This window comes from Macrobrachium nipponense, chromosome 6 (genome assembly GCF_015104395.2).
Source record: "Macrobrachium nipponense isolate FS-2020 chromosome 6, ASM1510439v2, whole genome shotgun sequence".
NCBI classification, from domain to species: domain Eukaryota; kingdom Metazoa; phylum Arthropoda; class Malacostraca; order Decapoda; family Palaemonidae; genus Macrobrachium; species Macrobrachium nipponense.
This window is the reverse complement of record NC_061108.1, coordinates 1,903,602-1,924,710: the sequence shown is the minus strand read 5'-3', so window position 1 is coordinate 1,924,710 and position 21,109 is coordinate 1,903,602. Positions and strand designations below refer to the sequence as shown.

At 37.1% G+C, this 21,109-nt stretch overlaps 2 protein-coding genes across 9 annotated transcripts in view; one reads left to right on the top strand and one right to left on the bottom strand.

Moving 5' to 3' along the window:
- LOC135216326 (cAMP-dependent protein kinase catalytic subunit 1) overlaps window positions 1–9,436 on the top strand; it is a 794,959-nt gene extending 785,523 nt beyond the window's left edge. For all 4 annotated transcript variants that reach the window (XM_064251501.1, XM_064251500.1, XM_064251502.1 and 1 more), the window contains one exon: window positions 4,586–9,436. In XM_064251501.1, coding sequence (XP_064107571.1) covers window positions 4,586–4,711 — 126 coding nt within the window. In that variant the 3' untranslated portion in view covers window positions 4,712–9,436. The remainder of the gene's footprint in view (window positions 1–4,585) is intronic.
- The window catches only part of LOC135216327 (uncharacterized), a 314,243-nt gene continuing 293,206 nt past the window's right edge, over window positions 73–21,109 (bottom strand). For 4 of the 5 annotated variants that reach the window (XM_064251505.1, XM_064251506.1, XM_064251509.1 and 1 more), the window contains 2 exons: window positions 16,519–16,693; window positions 73–2,374 (listed from right to left, as the gene is read on the bottom strand). In XM_064251505.1, the coding sequence (XP_064107575.1) occupies window positions 16,535–16,693 (159 nt within the window). In that variant the 3' untranslated portion in view covers window positions 73–2,374; window positions 16,519–16,534. Of the gene's footprint in view, window positions 2,375–9,536; window positions 14,640–16,518; window positions 16,694–21,109 lie in introns of those variants that run through there. The other variant, XM_064251507.1, reaches the window with a different exon arrangement.

The window sequence follows — 21,109 nt, the reverse complement described above, 5'->3', positions numbered from 1 at the left end:
CTCACCAATCCACTGCTTTCAGGTGCTTAGTAGGAGTTCTCAATTTAGATGCCATAGTCTGCATTACCCCATTCTCCTCAACTTTCTAGCATGTAATGTTGTACATTTTTGAAGTAATTAAGCTTCAGTGGTGGATAAGCAGAACACCACCATCATGACTACATAAAAGATGAGTGGTGTCTCAAGATATTAACATACCTAACATGCCTAAGAACAGTAGCACAGTAACTGTAGGTTAAACCACACAATTTTCTATAGGGAGGCATTGAAATGGATATCCACACTGCAAGTATTATTGCAATGTTCTGACACAAGCTCAAACAATAGGAGACTGATAAAAAGCCCACAGGCTACTTCAAACACCTTTGGCATAATAACTGCAAGTAAGGTAGAAGGCAAGTTGACCCAAAGGTCAACTCTTTCATGTTGCAAACAAAGTCATAGTGCCTTCCTAGGATATCTCTTATGACAAGCAAAAGAACTCCAAGAATTACCATTCCTAAATAAAATCTGGAAAAAAAAACAGATTGTTTGGAGGCCCATGCTGCCTCTCCCCCAAGTATAGGAAGAGACCAGGCAGAACTCTGCTTCCTAGGGCATATCAAACCCCTGTACTGAACCAGGTGAGTCTCATGTTCAAGAAAGTATGATCTGCAGTGGAGTTGCTGTCAGAAATCTGACTTGAACACCACCAACCTGTTATGGTGCTCAATAAAATTGAGAAGAGATGAACAAACCCTGGCACTGGTTCTCAAACTCTCCTAGCCATGAGAAGTAGAGTTCCAAGATAACTCCCTGGAGGAGGACTGATTGGACCATGTACTCTGGAGTGTGAATGTCTAGAACATGAAAACATTGGAGATGTTTCTCTCCCCGCCCCCAACTTCAAAAAGATACTTTAAAGAGACTGCTTACACAACTAGCAATTGGGTTGCATGAACCCTTCACTGAGCTGATTGTCCAAACCTCAAAACTGATCTGTAGAATGGGTACAGAGTAATAAACAAGCCATGTACATCCCAAGTTGAGACAGTCGTAGAAACCTCTGTGTGACCCTGAAGAGTGGTGGAGAGATGAGTTGCCCTGCTTACCTATGACTGTCTTGACCTGCGCAACTTCAAGCTGAACAGCCCTGACTCTATGAACTCAAGAACCAACAGAATGATACACTGAAACTAAGTGGGCTGGGAATTTTGGTCCCAACCCTACCTGAGCATTGTGCCCTGCCCTCCCCCCAAAAAGGGAGAGCACAATTAAGTACTATATTAAGGCATTATGCAATGCTTAGTTTTGACTATCTTGATACCTGCCTTTGAAAAAGAGTGCAGGATTGAGATAAAGGTAGAAGACAAAGAACAACCCTAATGATTCTCCAACCCTTTTTCTGCTGGCCCTACTTGCCTCGCACTACAGGGCTTGTCTAGTTAAGAACTACAGACTAAGTCAAACCCATCAGAGGGGGCTCACCAGGAAGGATTATTGCAACTGAAAACTCCTTTTCCAATGTGAGATTTCATACAGCTGGAATAGTTGTAACCTTGAGTAAACTACTCAGGAGATTGGAGTACCTCACAGACACCTGAATAGAGAATATTATTATAATGTCCGAGAATAATACTTTCACTAGAAGTCACTTTGTTTGAAGCAAAAACTACTACAAGGTTGACCTTGACTTCGAGACATTGTTGGTGTTGCATGCTCTCTGGGAAAGGAAACTGCAAATAACACGAAAGCACCAAAAAATGCAACACTAGCACATACATATATCACATAAGAAAACACTTAAGATTGATAAATCATACAATATCTCAAAGGATCATACGATATCTCAAAGGAAAGAGCAAGGAAACATTAAAAGACAGTACATGTAACACTTCAGAAACATATCACTGCCAGAAGGATGATGGGCAACTTCAGCTGGTGAGATTGAGCCTCCCCTCTCCCTAATATCCTCCTGTGTACTACCTATGTTCAGTCAGTACATAGCCGGTCCGCTGAATGCGCAGGATACTATACATACAATAGGCAGTTTGTATTCCAGTAGGCACAAAACTGTTTTATGTCAGAATTTAAAAAAGTGCAATTCAGGTGTTAAAATAATTGAGACAAAGAAAAGGAAGCTCATGTATCAATTCACTTGAATCAAGTCAGGTAATAATTTAAATTTAAGACAAAATAGCATTTCCTAGGGTTACCAAAAAATATGGCGAAGTCCAAGTCACAATGTGGGTCCCATACACAATTTCTTCAATCTCTTGAGGCTAAACTTGTAAATTGAAGTAGTATGCCAACTGTTGACCCTTTCTGAGTGGTCCTCAGTTTACTGGCAGCCAAACATTCCAAATGCTTGAGAGTTGCTTGAAAGTTACCATACCTGAGAAAATGTAAAATTAAATTAAAGTTAGCAACCATTTTTTTTTTACAAATGAAAAATATGATCTACACAATTTTAAAGGTACAAAGCTATTAACATTTCCCTAAGGCTTCTTAGAAAACTTTGCTGAAAAAATATCCTATATTATAGTGGGCATTTTTTAGTTGTCACTTTAGTTTGTGAGCTAATCTCTTAAGGGATTTTCTAGTCCCTGTTTCTTTATGCTGATCAAGCCTTGGAAAGATGGAATACTAAGTTTCAAGGCATTCCAATAAGTAACAACAATGCTAAACCTTGAGGCTCAAGAGTATTTAAGAATGAAAGAATGACAGGACACTAATATGGTTAGGTTTACTAAAAAAAAAAATATATGACGTTCGTAATTTTTTCTGTGTGACCACCTCTACCACCTGGATGTTTAAAATTATAACAAGGGTTATCAAACTTCTTGTAATACAAAAGTGTATTGGTCAGCCCTGTGTTGAAGCTGTTTTATTACCTTGAGAGGCACTCCATCCAATGTGGGCCAGTGTTCAGAAATTATCAGGAAAGCCTGCCTTCTTTGGTAAAACCTCTTCAGTGTTTGCAGGCATTTGTTTTAATTTATCACAGTTAACAAACCCAGCATTTCACCTTTCACTTTCTTACCAGGCATTTGACTTTATATTCTATCAAATTTGTGTAGCTTGTCACAGTGCAAATGCACAATCTCAAGATACTGAACAAGCCAACCACCAAAGAAACATAAGCATCACCTTTTACATGCACACAAAATAAGAAGAGGCATAGACAATCTCTTTTTACATTCATACTGTAGGGATGATCCTTGCAAAGGTCAGAAAAGCCAGTGAATTTGAAAAAAATAGCAAGTAAAGATGAAGCTTAGGATAACAAGACTGAATTACAGAGAAACTTGTGTATAAACAAAACTGCAAAAGAGAAACAGTTCACAGAACACCTGCAAACAAAATATAAAAAAAATTGCAGCTTGCCTAAATCCTAAGTCTAGTGGGGCCTAAAAATGGGCTCGCCTAACATGGGCTCGCCTAACATGGACTCCCCTAATTGGAATGAAGGACGTAACCTTGTCAAGTTTTAAATTTGATCCAAGATAGTGTGTATTTTTATAGCTGTACTTTATGAAACATTCTTTTTGTGAACTTTAATGACGATTGCTGTCAAAGAGTCTTCATCGTAAAATATTATGTATGACGGCTTTTCCCTGATCATGAATGTTTTCTTATATTTTATTGTTCCACTCTAATTCTACTAGGCAAATACTGCAAAAATAAGGTGTAAAAATTTCACTCCTATACAGAACAAATACTAGTGTTGATACAAGGATTGGTAATACATACGGAGAATTGTCCTATTAGCTGTTCTGAGTGAAATCCTTTCACTAGCCATTTCACAGCTCATTGGGATAAACAAACACTATACCATCCATCTGTCCTCACTCAAATTGTGGGCTTTATCACCCAAGGCCACGTATTTCAGTGGTAGTAAACTTTAATAAACAAACATTACATATTGTATTGTGTACAGTTTCAGAAAGTAAACGGTCAAAATCCACAGCTTTAACAGTAGTATATGTATACAGTAACATGCATTCTCATCTATTTTGTTTTGTATGATCATACATAGCTTAATCATACATTTGCATTAGATTCATATGTTTATGCTAAACAAATGTATGGCAATTTTTCTTCTGGTTTGCATTAGTAATTTATTAAATTTTTCCATAAGAAGTTGGCGGGCAGAAAAATTGATTAAAATAAATTTGTTTACTTAAAGAGCTTTTACCCTCAATATAAGTTTGGAATTAGAGACTCTTGGTAATAAGTGAAAGAATGTAAGATTGGGTACTTTCATTCTTAATGCTTTTGAGATATTAAAGATTAAAGTGTAATTTCATTAACAAAGATTAGTGTAACTTGATTAATGAAAATGATTTGAGTTGAATATAGTAGAGTTGAATATATTACACCAATTCAAGGACAGCATTGGCTTGACATTCTTATGACTAACAGCATTAAGATTGATGATTTGAGTTGTGAAAAAGATTCATAAATTTCTTCCAATTTTCATTCCAAAACACAACTCCAATGGTTATCTTGTTCTTGTCCTGCTTTCAATCACTACTATTCAGTTTGCTTTGAAATGAAATATGGAAGCATGGTTGTTGTTCTAAACTGTACACTTTCTTTACAGGTTGAAGCTCCATTTATACCTAAGTGCAAAGGTCCAGGAGACACAAGCAATTTCGATGATTATGAAGAGGAAGCCCTTCGCATATCCTCTACAGAAAAATGTGCCAAGGAGTTTGCCGAGTTCTAGAGGCCTTTATGTTTCTGTAGAGGCTAAGTTGACTCCCTGTGTCTGTGTACAAGTATAGTACATTACTCCCCTCCAGAGACCCCAGTGCATGAGCATTGCCATATTGGTGAGCGCCAGTACACATAGCTAATTATTGCTGTACAAACAGGCCTCAGGCAAGCAGTGAAAAATGCAGAAAGTGCTCAGTTGAGGGACACATTTACATTGTGGCTCACTTGTGCATATAGTGCCAGAGAGCCGAGGCTGTGATGGCATGATTGCCACAGAGCAGTATGGTGGTGTGGCCTTATGCTGCCATGAAGGTCAGTGTATCTTTCATGTTACTTGAAATCAACTTGATTATGCGTGATCAACCATCATGGTGATATGATTTTTATGGAAGAAACACCTAAATCAAACAGATTGTATATGATTGTTTTGCAGGTTGAAGTCAAGTAACATTTTAGATATCCTAGGCTTTATGTAAGGAAAAAATAAACTTGCCACCTGAGGAATAAGTGCCAGACTTCGCATCAGGCGATGCCCAAGTGAGCAGTTGGCAGGAAATAGGTGATGAGAGCAAGTGCCATTTTAACCAGAAAATAAGGTGGTGTTTCAGGAGAGGTTTGCCACTAGTTGCCAGCCACTTGGGGTCCAGGAGCTAACCTAGTCATGTGGTGAGTTGGGGGTGGATGGACACTTAGGGAAGAACACCAACATCCAAGGAGACTTAAGAGGCGGACTGGAGGAAGTGGACATCTTAGTTCTTTTAAAAAAAAGTGATATGAGAAAAGTTGCCATGCATTGGGACAAGGAAAATGCTTTTGACCAGAGACAGTTACTCTTGGTAAAAAGAAGCCTTTTAAGATTTTTTTAACATCTTTAGAATCCAGAGATAAGTAGCTGTGGGTGAGGAAGTTTACTGTAAGATGAAAATTATCCATTATATGAAATTTTGTATAATCAAACATATCTTTGAGCTTAAATAATGGTAAGGCAAAAATCTCATGAGAATGTTTGAGCAGCAGCAGCAGAAATCCCACCTAAAAGAAATTGCTTAATAGGGAGAAACCAAGCAAGTATATTTTCAGTCGGTTCCACCGCCTCTCTCTCTCTCTCTCTCTCTCTCTCTCTCTCTCTCTCTCTCTCTCTCTCTCTCTCTCTCTCTCTCTCTCTCTCTCTCTCTCTCTCTCTCTCTCTCTCTCTCTATATATTGGCTATCTTCATCATCATCGATTGCAGCTTTGTTCATACTGCGCATGATTGATGCCCCTGATTAACTATGCCAAAATGCAGCAAACTCTCATCACACACATTTTGTAGGTTACTTAGTTTACTTGTATGGTTTCAACAGAATTTTTATTGATTCAATACAGAAGATGAAAAGGCTAGATTTCCCCAAGTCACATGTATGTAGGTATGTATCAAAGTTAATAACATTAAAAATGATGTCCATGTGTGCAAAGATGTAGATTATATATGTTTGAATAAGTGTTTCTATGCGATTCACATAAATGTGATACATTTGAATGATGTGTGATGGCTTCTTTTCATCCATTTCAAAATGAAGAATATAGCTAAGCTTGTATAAACTAGGTTTTGTGAACTAATCTTTTTTTATTTAACTGCCAGTGGGAATGAATGACTAGTAATTGCCTATTTCTGAGAGCTAATATTTTCTTCTCTTCCTCTTGTGAAGTCTTGAACTATATATATATATATATACCGTACGACTCTGTGAGTCCTAAGGCACACTGTATAAAATACTGTAACATGTCTATTTTCTTGCATTTTAGAGTACTTTATTGTAATGATTATTATTATAATTACTTTGTGTTATGGTCTGGCGCTCTGTTCATGTATTATACTAACCATATAGAGTTTTTGAGAATTTTTCCAAGAGCGTCTCATTTCTTTATTGTGCAATATTTTGATGAGAGAAGGATGCTCCTGTATCACTGTTATTTGCAGATGTTCCAAGAATATGCAGCTCTGAGGTTATCTGTCTGTCATTTATGTAAATATACACCCCTGGCCAATTGCTGGCATATATCATCATAACTTGACTGACCATATGCATCTCTCATGCTGAGGTGAAGGTACAGTCCATCTCATGCAGTGGCTGTTCATTTGTTTTCCTTTTTTTAACGATTAAGGTTTCTTCTTTGTAACACTAAATGGTATGATAGAAGGATCTCTCAATATGGAGTCTTTTATGCAAGGGAAAGGAGTTGGTGCCAATCAAAGTTTTTTTTCCCCAAAGGGTGTGGTATTATTAAAGCACACGAATTGTATAGTTCTCCATTTACTTTTTATATGTTTATGTAGATATGTTTTAAAAGAATAAATGACTTAATTGCAGCCATTATTTAAGAACAATGATAAATAATTACGAGGTAGGATGAAAACCAGCACTGCTCAATGGTGGGATATTCTATGTATTGATGTTTTGATCTTTTTCTTTTTTTTTCTTTTTTTAGTGACAGCCATATCTGTATACTGATTCTGCCATAGGAATTTGTCTCTCATGTTAACTTTAAAAAAATATTGTAGATGGGCAGAGATGATTCATGGAGATTAGTTCCTTTTTATATTATGGTCTTTTTAGAAAATATCATTTTAACAGGTTAGAGTCAGACATCTGTATATTAGACTCTCAGTACTTGGAAGTTGTAAGATTTTCTCAACCAAGTACAAATTATAAGAAAATATATAATTTTAAGAAATTATTTTTAAAGCCACAGAATTGCAATAATAAAATATTACTGGAGTGAAATGTAACAGGTTATTCTAATTTTATAGAATTTAAAGGTTATTCCAGCCACACTTCAGAATTGATTATTTTTAGAATCCATTATATAAAAGTTGATGGATAGGGAGCCTTAATTATTGATATAATTAGCATTTTATATGGTAATACTTGGTGCTCTGTATTTCACAGACTTCCTTACTGCTGGCTTTACCCATCAAGTTTAGCCATTGTGTCACTGGAAGCTCGTGTAGGAAGTACATATTACCACCAATTTAGTGACCATATACATCCAGACTAGTGTAGCTATTTTAGATAATCCCTTCATCAAACTTCCAAATTAAAAATAAAAAAAAAATCTGAATTTAATGTTAACATGTTAGGGTAGCAAACTTGACATCAAAATTCTGTTGCTAATCTACAGTTACAGTCCTTTTCATTAATATCTGATGCTTTTCAGGTATTTATATTAATGTTATTTCCTTCAGTTTAGGACAGCAATATTCATCTGTCATGAGCTTCGGTGAAGTTGAAAAATGAGTGAATGTTTTAGAAATGCAACCTATGGAGTGCCACTCACATAATGTAGCAGTGAATTCTCTCTTTAGAGCACAAAAAAGGTTGTTTACAAAAAGATGTAAGGATCACATAGTTCTGCTATTTACAAAACTTGGCTGCTGGATTTATTGTAATAAAAGTAAATTGTGCTTTCTGAACAAGGCTGATAGGTTGGTTGGATCTAGATTTAGACCCACAGTCACTACTGCAGTTAACCTAAATTTTGTATACTTAATCTCATATAGTGGCTCATATTCCAGGTTTTGCCTTTGGGAGCGAGTATCTTGGAATCCATATTGCTCATACTCTACAGCTTACTCTTGAATTTCAGAATTATCACACACTACTTTTTCTGAAGGAAATTTAGACCTTTTATTTTCTTTAATTCTATTAACATGATCTGTACTTTCAGCAGTTGTACAAAAAATCTTATTTCTAAGAAGTTAATTTGTAAGTTTTATTGTGAAGAGTTTTTCCTTGAAATTTGACATCACCAGCATCATAACGTTCATGTTTAATTTGTCGAGACTCCTAACTGCAAAAGAAAGACTGATGCACTACATACATTCCGCATACAGAGCGAGAGCAACCTGGGCATATATGAATTGAAACCTAATCCCCTTCCCCCCACCCCATCCTGTACCTTTGATATTCAACCCTTTGAATCTAAATCCTTAATTGTTCCATTACACAAAAATATTTATAAAATCTGATGATTCTCTCATAACCGTACAAAATACGCAATTATCGTTTTAAGTAGGCAGTCATTGCATTCTATTGTTTTAATCTTTTTTAGTTCCCATGTAAAAATTCAAAAAGGAAATTTAGGTGTAACATGCATTTAACTCGGAATTTGTCTGTACTACGACTTGAAACAGTTTTTTCTGAGTAGGCCTTTACTAGATGCAGTGAAGAGTGGCATATATAATAAAATACCAGTGATAATTACTCATATTTTGGTCAAGAGAACAAACCAAACAGACCGATGTGCGTTAGTGGGTTCCTTGATGTTGATTGTATGAATTTCCCAGCTCCCCAAGCAAGCTACCTATTCAAGGTTCCTCCTTGATACCACAGTTGTATCTACTTGTCATGGGAGAAAGGTGTGATATCAGCATGGAATCATCATCCCCCTTAATAATTGTTACTATATATCTCAGAACTGCTAGTATCTATTTTTCTTAATCTCTAATGTGCATTAGTATGTCTGCAAAGTATTCATGTGCATGTGTCTGTGTGATTGTGCAAATTTGGTTCCCATGGAATAGGTGTGGGTGGATTTGTGGTTGGAACCTTGTGTAAGAAGCTTTCACCAGACTATATCCCAGTTGAGTATCTATGTTCAGTGTTCATAGTCCAATTGCATTGAGTTCATATTTTGTGATTTGTAGTTGCCAATTTTGAATAAGACGTTAATAAATGAAACATGTACTAAAAAAGTAATTTCTTTACCCAATTGTCCTGAAAATATGACATATATTGTATATATTATTGTTCAAAATACTCTAGCTGATCTAACACAAAAATTTTGGCCCTAGGCTAAGTACCAATGCCACTATAACCGTGGGAAAACTATTCTAAATCTTTCTACAAATGGAAACAATTTCCTTCCAAAAACAGCTCTGTTAGGCACCAAAGATGATGTCTAACTTGAATGACTGACACAAGAAGTGATATTTTGGTGCACAAGACACTAAAAATTGCTTGTATACAAGTGTTAGAGGGGAAGTGATCATGCTATGGATAATGACATTCAGAATAACCAGTTAACAAGAAATGTAAGATAGTAGCCATCCTACTAAGACCAAAAGACAACTAAATAAAATATATAAACATACAAAATTAATTTAAAAATTATTTCTTCAGAAACACAATGTAAGAACAATTACATAAACATCAAATTGAAATGAAGCTACAAAACTGATACAGTTGAGCTTAATTTAAAAAAATATATTCCATTGCAATTTTATGTCAACTTTATACGAACCATAAAGTATTTAGTATATGAAATATAAGGTTTATTACCAAATGGTCATAAATAAGGCAATTTTAAAAATATGTATTGCAAACTGGTATTAGTCTGTGGTCTATCATCGTTTTAATCAAACCATACATTATCTAGTCTAAATATAAGTAGAACTTAGAAGTGTAAACTAAAGCTGGCCATATACCTGGGTAACAGACTCAAATGACTTTTTAAGCAAATGGCACAACTAAATATGCTGTTTACTGGGAAAGACATGTTTACCCATTCTACCATGTAATAAAACCATGGAATTAAAATACCCTGCTGGTGAGAACTATGGAAAGGATCATCAATTTACTCCTGATGGGAAAAAATATAAAGCTAGACTTCATTCCCAAAAGCCACAGTTTCTGCACAATAATTGTAAATACAGTCTTGTTGTGATAAATTATATACTGAAGAATTAGAAGATATTAAAAAAAAGAAAAAAAAATTTGAACAGCTTGTATTTTTCCTATGTATACAAACCACAGCCTTAATTTTTGGGGAGTATCTTCAAGCACAAGATAGAAACCAATCAAAAGAGGTGAACGGGTGAAGATAGGGGGCCAAGTGGGGAGTATCCTTCACTCACTGACCATTGTCTTCACTTTTCCTACAGCTTCCGAGATTCAGCTGGGTGGTTGAGGTAAGACCAAATAGAAAAGGCTCTGGTTGGCATACCCAAGAAAAATACAAATTGTTATTAAAAATTTATTTGTTCCTACCAAAATATAAGCCAACGCATTTTTATTCAAGAACCCACTCCTTATATGGGAGATCAATCCCCTTCAACTGAATGTAGCTGAGAGCACCAAGGTGTCTGTGATCCCTGACGCCCAGCAAATAGGGCAAGACATGACTCCTGTAACCTCTTACCAGTTACACTAAATAATTGGCCAGAGTAGTAGGGACTGGGCCTGAGTGCCCCTTCTCAAACAAAGTGGAGTTACTAAATAAGGAATATTTTGGAAAACCATGACACCTCCCTCGAGAGAAAGTCGGAAGGCTCTCAAAATTATTGGAAAGAGGACAAGGGCAATGCTTTCCTATCCCAGACACAGATATGGATACCCATAGTATGCTCACCAGTAAGTCATACAACTCCAGCTCGTACTGCAGCCTGGATGCTGCTCCCAAAGGAATAAGGGAAAGGGAATCCAGCCATTCCACATTCACACATATTACTCATTTATACGTAACCTAGATACCTCACATAAGAAACTGACCCTGTCTAAATCCAGAGCTGCTAAAGTGACTACACAATTTGTTGGGCAGCCACCACAGGTCTCATGAAAAAGGTGTCTAGGACTTCTTGAAGGCAGCCTGTCCTCATTCCCTGAAAATCAGAAAATTTCTTCCAAAAAGCAAGAGATGTACCCAAACCTCTGACTTCATGAGTTCCAGCAAAAGAAGGGAGGTCAACCTCTTCGTCAGAAGTGGTGTAAGCCTGTCTGATTACTTCATGAAGCCAAATAGAAATGGTATTCCTAGACACCTCCTCGTAACAACCTGACCTAATGAAAAAGTACCTGCACTCTGGTCTCTGTAATTAACAACATGAACTGGGCAGAGCAGCAACTCATCACCTACTAAGTCTTAAAGGGAGGAGATTGTGAAACTCTTGAACCAATTGTCTGGAACAGATGGATCTTGAATATTAGCTATAAACTCAGAAATGAAAAAGGAGGAGAGAGATCTGTCTTTCTGGTTGCTGGCCAAGATAAAAACTATGTAACTCTCCCAACCTCACTGGTGATGCCAGAGCTAAGTAGAAAATGGTACTAAGCATAAGGTTTAAGTCCAAGGAACAAGATGCCCTGATAAGACTCCTGAGCGCTAAGGGCACATCCTGCTTTGGGGCCAAAGCTTCTGAGGAGGAAAGACTTCAGAATTGATCATTAGCACAAACAACTCCACAGAAGATGAGAAGTCTAGACACTTCAGTATGAACACCTGCAATAAGGCAGAGCGATAGCCTTTTACTGCAAATACTGAAAGAAGTCTGTTTCAATGATGGTAGATGAAGAAGTCTGCAACCTGGTGAATAGATGCCCCAACTGGAGAGGCACCCCTTCTACGACACAAGTCACAGTACATATATATGGCCCACCTCCAATGGTACAAGCTTGCTGAAGAATACATATGGTACCTGGACATCTTCATCGCAGCCCTGTGAGACAAGCCCCTTCCTCCACCTCTCTCTCCCCCCACTTCTCTCTATCTCACACTCAGGAGGCACTGGATAACTTCCATACATGTGAAGGTGGAGGGGGTGTAGGTACTGCCTGGTGTTAGTGGCACAGAAAGGTGGGCCACAGAGGCAACTCTGTTTGTGCTTTGACCAGAAGAGACAGCACATCATGGTGACACTTGGCATGAGGCCAATGAGGAGCCACCAGTGTCCTCCAACGACTGAGGATGACGAACACTGTTTATCACCCTCCAAAGAAGCCTGCATGGATGACATGGGGATGTTGAGGGTAGGCCAAATCTTTCTTTGGTATGGCAGGCCCTCCTCTTGCAAGAAGCATACATATACAGTATGGAGATCTTTCGCTAATGGCAGCATAAATTGTCTACAAGGGCAGCCATGTCCCTTCCAGCAACCAATTTTGTGTTTTTTATCCAAAGGATAAAAAAACAGACCGATACAACAAAAAAGGAACACATACACCAAAGTCATTAAATGAGAAAATACTTGCCTACATGATTTCGACTAGGCATGTGGGGAGTGCAGGAAGATATCCCACCACTGACAGCAGCCAAAAGAAAAGTGAAGGCAACAGTCAGTGAGTGAGGGATCCTCCCCCACTCCCCTTGTCTTCTCCCACTGTTAACACCCCGTTATAAAGTTTTTGACCAGTTTCCAGCTTGCACTTTAAGATACCCTCATATAAAAGGGATTTTGACGTAGGAAAAATCTATTTCTGGGTGATTGGCTCGTGTCGCCCTATGAAAGTATCCTTAATATCATTCTTTCTAGACAAAATTAATCTAAAATTACCAGAGAAAAAAAAATTAAGAAAATGTCAGTAAAACTGACTCGCTCACTCTATAAAAGAAGTGTCGGTATGAGAATAGGGGCGAGTGGGATCACTACCACGAGTCATTCACCATTTAGACCTTCCAATCTAAAATCCCCACTAGAGAGAGCTGATACTAACGGGTGATGCGGCCGCTACTACTACTACTAATGACGCCACGGACAGCAGCGCCCCTAGCGGTCATCCTTAATTATGGTTTCTATTCCAATATGATCAAATGAAGCATTATGATACCCCTGAATATTATCTCTCAATATATTAAAAACTATCATGCCGTATACTCGCCTCGGGTACAGGTACACAATCCTTTATCCAAAATTCTAAAAACCGGTAAATTTTTGTGTAGTGTAAATTCGTAAGGTTGGCAGATGTACAATTACTTATTTAGTAATTGTACATCTGCCAAGCCTCAGAGTCCTAAATAATCTCTCTCTCTCTAAGATACTGCTAATTTGAGCCTTTAACCAACGGGTATTAGCACATATGCACACACTATGTTCATAATGTTTTAAAAATGTGTAGTACAGATAATACATTTTTGGAAGACAAAAAACAAACAAATTTTGCTGTCAGTCACATTGTGGTAGGTTTCTGAAAAGGCAGTGGTTTGTATGGAAGATTGTAATTTTTGTGTGTGTGTGTGTTTTTGTATGTTTAAATTGTTTGTTATGTGCTTTAGTGTGGCCGGTTGTAGGGGTTTTTTTTTCCTGTTTTAGGAATGATTGAATGAAGGACAACCAACCTCTCTCCCTCTTTGGGTGTTTGATCCTGTTTAGAAGCCCTTATGCATATTTATGTTCAGCATAAGCAGTGTCCTGTTTATTGTAAACGGCAAACTAAAAAGCAGTATCTCTTTATTCATTTAGAAATCCAACCCACCAAATGTCACAAATGAAGGATTGGCCAGATTATAGGAATACAAACTGCCAGTGGTTAGAAGTGAAAAGTTTATATTTTTTCAATTTTACTGTATGCATATAATGAAAACAAAAAGAGAAGATATGACTTCTTAGCCTTGAGACGAGGAAAAACCCTAATTAGTGGATTTGTTTATGGTGGTCATTTGTAATTTAAGTGGAGTGAAATAAATAAAAATACTAAAAAATTCACCATCCTTTTGTTTCCATGCTGCTGAAGTTTGAGTAAAAAGGCAAGCCAAGACGAAAGACTGTATTGCAGTTAGAAGCATTGAGAAGTTGCACCAGTGCGCTTGAAAAAGTTTCAGACATGTTGCTATTGGTATTCATAACTACTTACGTACTTGAAAGGTTTTACTCTCTGAGAATAAAAGTAACAATAGCATGTTAATCTAGTGTCTAGTTGTTTTATAGTTTAAGTCTAGAATACGGTAGTTATTGTGTGATTGCGTTGTGAGTGTACATAGATTTAATAGGAATTTATTTCAGATTTTTTATGTACATATACTGTAAGTTTTCATGTATAAATACGTATACAGAATTAAGGTAATTAGGAAATAAATGCGCTTTAAGAGCTTGAGTTTTTGTGTAAACGTTCTGTATTTCTTGCTTGTCATCAGCGACAGTTTCTCTCTCAGGAAGCCCCAAGAACATGGACTATAAAGGGTACAACCTGCAGGTAAACAAAAATGAATTAACATTCCTTGCGAGATAAGAAAAGTGTTTTCTTTTGAAGGTACAGATATCAATGCAGCAATAGTATCTTCCAAAGCAACGAAATTGGGTTGTAGGTGAAGAATCACCGATCTAACAATTTTGTATTCAAAACACACCCACTTAAAGTCACATGCGTCAGCTTCTTTCTCAGATAGAACGGCTAAAACCTGATTGGCCAGCTGGTTGCCTTGGAGAACTCTAAGCCAATGACAACCCTCTACGCTGTTCTACTTAAGACATTTTTCATGGATGACACAAAGTTTGAATGTTGCTACAATAGTGATTATTTGACTAAAACACTTCTAACACTGACTAATTTTAGATTCTTGATATTAATGTAAACAGCATAATAGTATCTATACTGTGATAAAATAAAATGAATGTAATGTTGCAGTGAACTAAGTACATATGTAACAACATAGTTCCAAGGCAAACTATACAGGTCATTCCCTAACTAAGCAAGTCTAATAGGAGAGTTCCTATTTGGATTAGAATTGCGGCAAGACCATAGAAAGCTCAACATTGGAAGGTCCTAAGGAAGGTGAAAGGTTTCAGTGCAATAATGTAAGTATCAGAGTGTAAGAACACACCTAGTGTAAGAACTTCTTTCTCCCATACTTCCTCAGCCTTACTCATTGTAAAGGGTGAGGAAATGTTCAGCACGGACCCACTTCACAACAGGAGTCCTCCTCCTCATCATAACCTGACAGCTAGAGATCATGCATGCCATCATACCTCTTTAATACCAGGTTAACCAACAAGACACTGGATTGATGAGTGAAGGTCAGTGTCCTTTCCTTCTAAACCAATAGTCTGTAGAATGTAGAAGAGAAATCATTCAGTGAAAAAAAGAGAGCAAGCAATCCTCTCCCCTCGAGGCTCCTTCAACACGACAATGTTCATCAGTCCACAGACTGGTGTATTCAACTAGAGAAGACAAACTTCTGAGCCTTCATGCACATAGCAATTCTGGCATGCCACCAGAGACAAAGAAAGTTATTGGACCAGTGCCCAAAGAATCCACTTCCTCTAGCATCCGCATGAACATGGGATGGGAACCATGACAGCCACAATAATAGAACATACTCTGGACTTCTTTCACTAAGGAAACACAGTACATACTTCACTCAGTCAAGGAAGTAGAGTACCTAAAGAATCACCTTCACAGCATCTTACAGATCAACCCAAAGACAAGATTATGATTACTGCTATATTCTTATTTAACTAAACTACCTGTGGAAAACATTCTTTTTTATACGTACACATACAATGTCTCACATGACTGACTAAATCAGCTTTTGCTCAAACAATACTACCTTATAAGAATATCTGTATGCTTCATAATAACAAACATTTTCATAAGAACCATTGAAAACTCATTCATGGTCTGATTGTTCCCAGACGGATGTTTTCAAGTCTAGTCTTGTACACAGAAGTAGCATAATAGCTAAAAATGCTTGTTCATGCATGTGCACCTCCGACCCACACGTAGGTGGTAACTACACTCTTCATTTTTAGTGTAAGATAGATATGATGCACCAAGCATAAGGGATGGGAGGTGTGCAATCCATGTAACATTCAAAATATAATAAGTTTACTCAATATCTAAAAGCCTAATTTCTTTCCTATTGTTTGATAAAATATTCCAATGCTATTTTCTGCTGAAAATTTTAAATTTCTTATGATTATTATTGCAAATCATACTGTCAGTCTAGCACATCACTTAGCAATATTATATACAGAAAACAATAAACTCATTAGTACATTTAACATCAAACCATTACATTCAAATAAACCAAACAACATCTTAGAAAATAAAAAATTGCTAGCCTTACTGGAAATGCGATCATTTCACTGCAAAGAATTCCCACCACTATGAAGATGCCATATAGTGTATATGTACAAGGGCTGTTGGAGTCCTTCCTGATGAAGATAATCATGGAGATGACGACTGTCAGCTGATGATCTTTCCAGATGATACCGCTGCTTCTTCAAAACCCATCTAATGACCTGAAATAATAAAGCAAATTCTTATATACGTACATTCAACTGAAGTATATATTACAACTATGTAGTACAGTATACACTAATTACTCACACTTCTATAATTGAGCTTCATTTTAAATCAGAATTATGCTGAAGTGTTTATCATAAGAGTACAATGATGATGTAAATCAATGGCATGGTCATAATCTTTGTACAGTATTCTGAGTTAAATAAAAAGTTCCTCTGTAATCCTATAATTATCAGTATAAATGTGATTTTGAATAACTTTTGCACAAATCCAAGGCTGAACAAGACAAAATTCAAACATCATTCATTAATGACTGTACACAGAACAGCATAGGACTACAGTATGAAACATACATTATTTCTCATGTAATTTCCCCTAATTTCATTCCGATTTGATTGAGATTTAGGACCTAAGGCTAAGTTCTGGAACCTATTACCTGTTTTATAATACAGTACCATTATACAACTAACAGTTAGCCATAACTTAAGAAATAACTTTAGATATCTATTTCTTAGTTTCTTATTACAACAACTTCCACATTAACAAAGGATTTAATATGATACATATCGTACACAAGACTTGTAGCTATACAGTAGTAGTACATTTCTAAGCGAAACATTATATTCTCTAATCAAGCATATAATAACCTGTACATGTTTTCAAGGAATTCTTTAGCAAAGTTCTCTGACATCAAAATAATTCTGAAAACTTCCTGAAACCCACGAGCACTAAGACCTAAATGCTAACAAAGTCAAGGGACCTATGAATACAAAAAACATTAGCATCACCAGAGTGGTGGGTCTGGGATGCTTAAAGCTATGAAAGACTTGACAATATTTAAGATGTGTGAAGTTATGCAAACACTTCAGTGGAGAGCATTGTTGGATCAGTGTGATAAAGTGAAGTACTATGCGTTGTTTTCAGTCATCAGGGAATGTGGATGTGTTGTTTTCAGTCATCAGTGAATGTGGACTGATGTTTATCAGATGAAACCAAAACTGCTCCTAACAATATAAGTGATATCCAAACCGATTTTGAGGAATTCCGAGAACGTGGTGTTAAGGAGAGTGAGGTGTTCTGTTACTGGGACCAGTTTGTATCAACACTTGTCCCTCTTCTTAAGAAATCTAATTCAAGGTGACAGAGAAAAAATAGCTGGGATTTGTATGTATGCAGCATGAGGGAGTGTTTACCCCTGTTCTTTTCCTTCAGCTAAACAAAGTATGCGCATTGGTGTACTTTATATTATGATGACTGTTTGAAACTCGAAGAGGATCACCCACTGATATATAATGACTTTCAAAATGGTCATTTTACAGTCCAACATTCCAGCAATAGATTCAGCAGTGTTGCCTTGGATCAAGGATTTAAACAACACTACAATAACCCAGCAAAGGGATCTGGAGGAATAACTGGAATTACGAGACAAAAAGATGTCATGACAAAGCATGACCTAATCAGTCATGAAAAAGAGCCTGACCAATTTCTTGAGAACAATTTGTGGTTTGGATGAAGTTGATGAGCTTACTCTGCAACATGAGTACTCCAAGTCACTAACAATTCATGACCAACAGTGTGTTTGAAGTGTTACTATTTGTGCTTAGGAGGAAATCCCTTTTTGAGGACTGAAAGTTGTGGCATATTTAATCTCATAACTAGGGTGAAAATGGATCCACCAGTATGTGGGTATATACTAGTGTCCACAAAAAATGTGAGACTGCTTATCAAACCTTTGTCAAGGAAAGACTGATTGAAAAATGAAAAAGCATTTTAGATCCCATTCACAAAATGTTTCCTAAAAAACAGAAAATAAATCTGCCACTGAGTCTGCACTAAAGGAAACAAGTGATACGTTACGATGGATAGAAATAGCAAGTTCCAGAGGCTTTAATGCAGAAAAATTACCAAGGTATGAAGTCACATCCAAGTCTACTACCTGACATCTGAAGGATTTTTGAAGTAGCCAGAAAAGGCACAGCTGAGTAAAGAACTTGAAAGAAAGTTTTTAGAAAAAGATGAATAATGGCTAATCATCCAGCATCACAGGAGAGCACATCTATAATACAGTGGACCCCCCGTATTCGCGTTCTCCAGATTCGCGGACTCACACATTCGCGGATTTCTCTCAGGAACGTTTCCCTGCATTATTCGCGGAAAATTCGCACATTCGCGGTATTTTTCTATGATAAATATCCACAAATTCCTGGTTATTTTGATGAATCAATATAAAATGCACTTTTGGTTATAAAACTATTAAAAAAAACCATGTAGGAAAATTTTTAGTGGGTTTTTCTTGAGTTTTAACTAATAAAATAGGCTGTTTTTTAGCATTTTTATAGGGGTTCCAAACATTCGCGGGTTCTAACTATTCACGGGGGGTCTGGTACGCATCCCCCGCGAATACGGGGGGACCACGTGTAATTGATTTCATGGCATATCCATGAAAATTGTATGTTAAAGTGCTAAAATGTAAGACTTTTGAGATTACTTTGACGACTTACAAACTTACAAAATGATATGCCACACCCTGATATCATAAGCACATTAATTAAAAAAAATTTCTATTAAAAAACAACCATGGCAGATATTTCTCAAAACTGACCATTGGTCAGACCATGTGACCAATTTTTTTTACTCACTATTGATATTAGAAACTGTCTAAACAAAAAAAAAAAAAAAAAAAAAAAAAAAGGAGGTGGGCCAGCAATAGCCGACACAACCACCTCAATTGTATCTACCTCCTGAGACCAAATGCTGTCAAAAGACAAATCAGAAGCAATTACAGCTACTAAAATGGTATCTCGCTTCAATATAACTGAGGCACCTGTTAAGAAGCAGAAGCTGAACAAAAGAATGTTAGAGGTAGCAGATGGAGGGTCAGAAAGAGCTGAAGCAAAAGATGATTGTGGCAGAAGAAATATAATACAAGAAGAAAAGGAATGGAAGGAATAGAATGAGACCAAGATACAGACAGATGAAGTATGTTTAACAAGAGATTAAACAATATTATAATTAAAAAGTGGAACAAGCTACAGAAGACTGCTTAGCATACCATTACGTACTGTTATTCTTTTAAATCAGGAACTAAGGCTAAGCTTACCACCCTACCATTAGAATCTGACAAAGGAGATAAGTATTGACAAAGGATATAAGTATCTTTTGGCTAATGAGCTAAATGCCTAACCCATCAAGATTGATGAGGCGCAGACGTCAGGGGGTACAAAACAACTTAAACCAAAGAACCAACATTCAGTGTCTCCCAACTGTCGCAGGATAGTACTAAACTCAGGTAATAAATAGAGAGGTCCATTGACACCTTTCTACTAGAAGGGGGTAAGATAAAAAAAAAAAAAAAAAAAAAAAGTGCACTATGGGGGGGGGGGGGGGGGGAGGGGGGGGGGTGGGGGGGGGGGGGGGGGGGGGGGTGTTGCAGATTGGTTACTCAAAACTAGAATTCAGTCAACCCCATAACAGCTGGAATAAGATTGGCCTCCTGTCTAACTTTAAGAGTGCGTATGTTTTTCCTGAACTGATGAGATTGTAGGATCAAGTCTAGGCAGAAAAGGAGGCGATGAGATATATGTATGAATTCAAATAAGTATGTCAATATCTTAAACTGAATGATCATTACAAAATACTAATTAGGATAGGATGTTACGTACAGTAGACCCCCTGTATTCGCAGGAATGGGTACCACTAACTCCCTCCCCCAAAATAGCTAAAATCTGCAAATAGTACTTAGAACCTCTAAAAATGCTTGGAACTTCCTATGTTGATGGTTAACATAAAAAAAAACCCTCTTAAATTTTCAGTGAAAAATGGTTATGCACAGTTCATAGAAAAATTTGCCAATAGCAGAAGTTGACTGTGCTTTATATAGAACTGCACTACTATACTATGGTATATGAGGTGTGTAGTGCAAAAGTAGTCTAACCCTCCAAAATGGCAGTTTGGAGTAGGCAGGAAAGTGTTGTGCGTTACTAGATTCAAAACCATTGTATATTGATGTTAGAAAACGCAAAAGCGAACATCCTGTGGGGTTTACTAAGGTCTAGAGTGGCGTGTTTTGGTCCAACAGGAGGTGCAGACTAACTTTAGATCAGGTGCAAAAGTGTTCTAACCTGGGAGGGTGCTGCGGCCAATGAGAGCAAACAATTATACCTCGCCCCTCTGCTCGGTCAATCTGAGCACGCTCAAACTGCTTACTTATAGACTTTAAACCATAGTAGACAAGAGCTTTTTGTTCATTTTTGCTGTGTTTTTCATTCATTTATGCTGTGCTTTTGCTACGTATTCCCTCATTTATGGCCAGAATGAGTTCCAGAAAGGAGGTCGATAAGCCCAGTGCTGTGGAGAGTAGTGGAAGTGACAGTGAGGACGATATTTGGAGCCAGTTACCACTTAGAAAATGA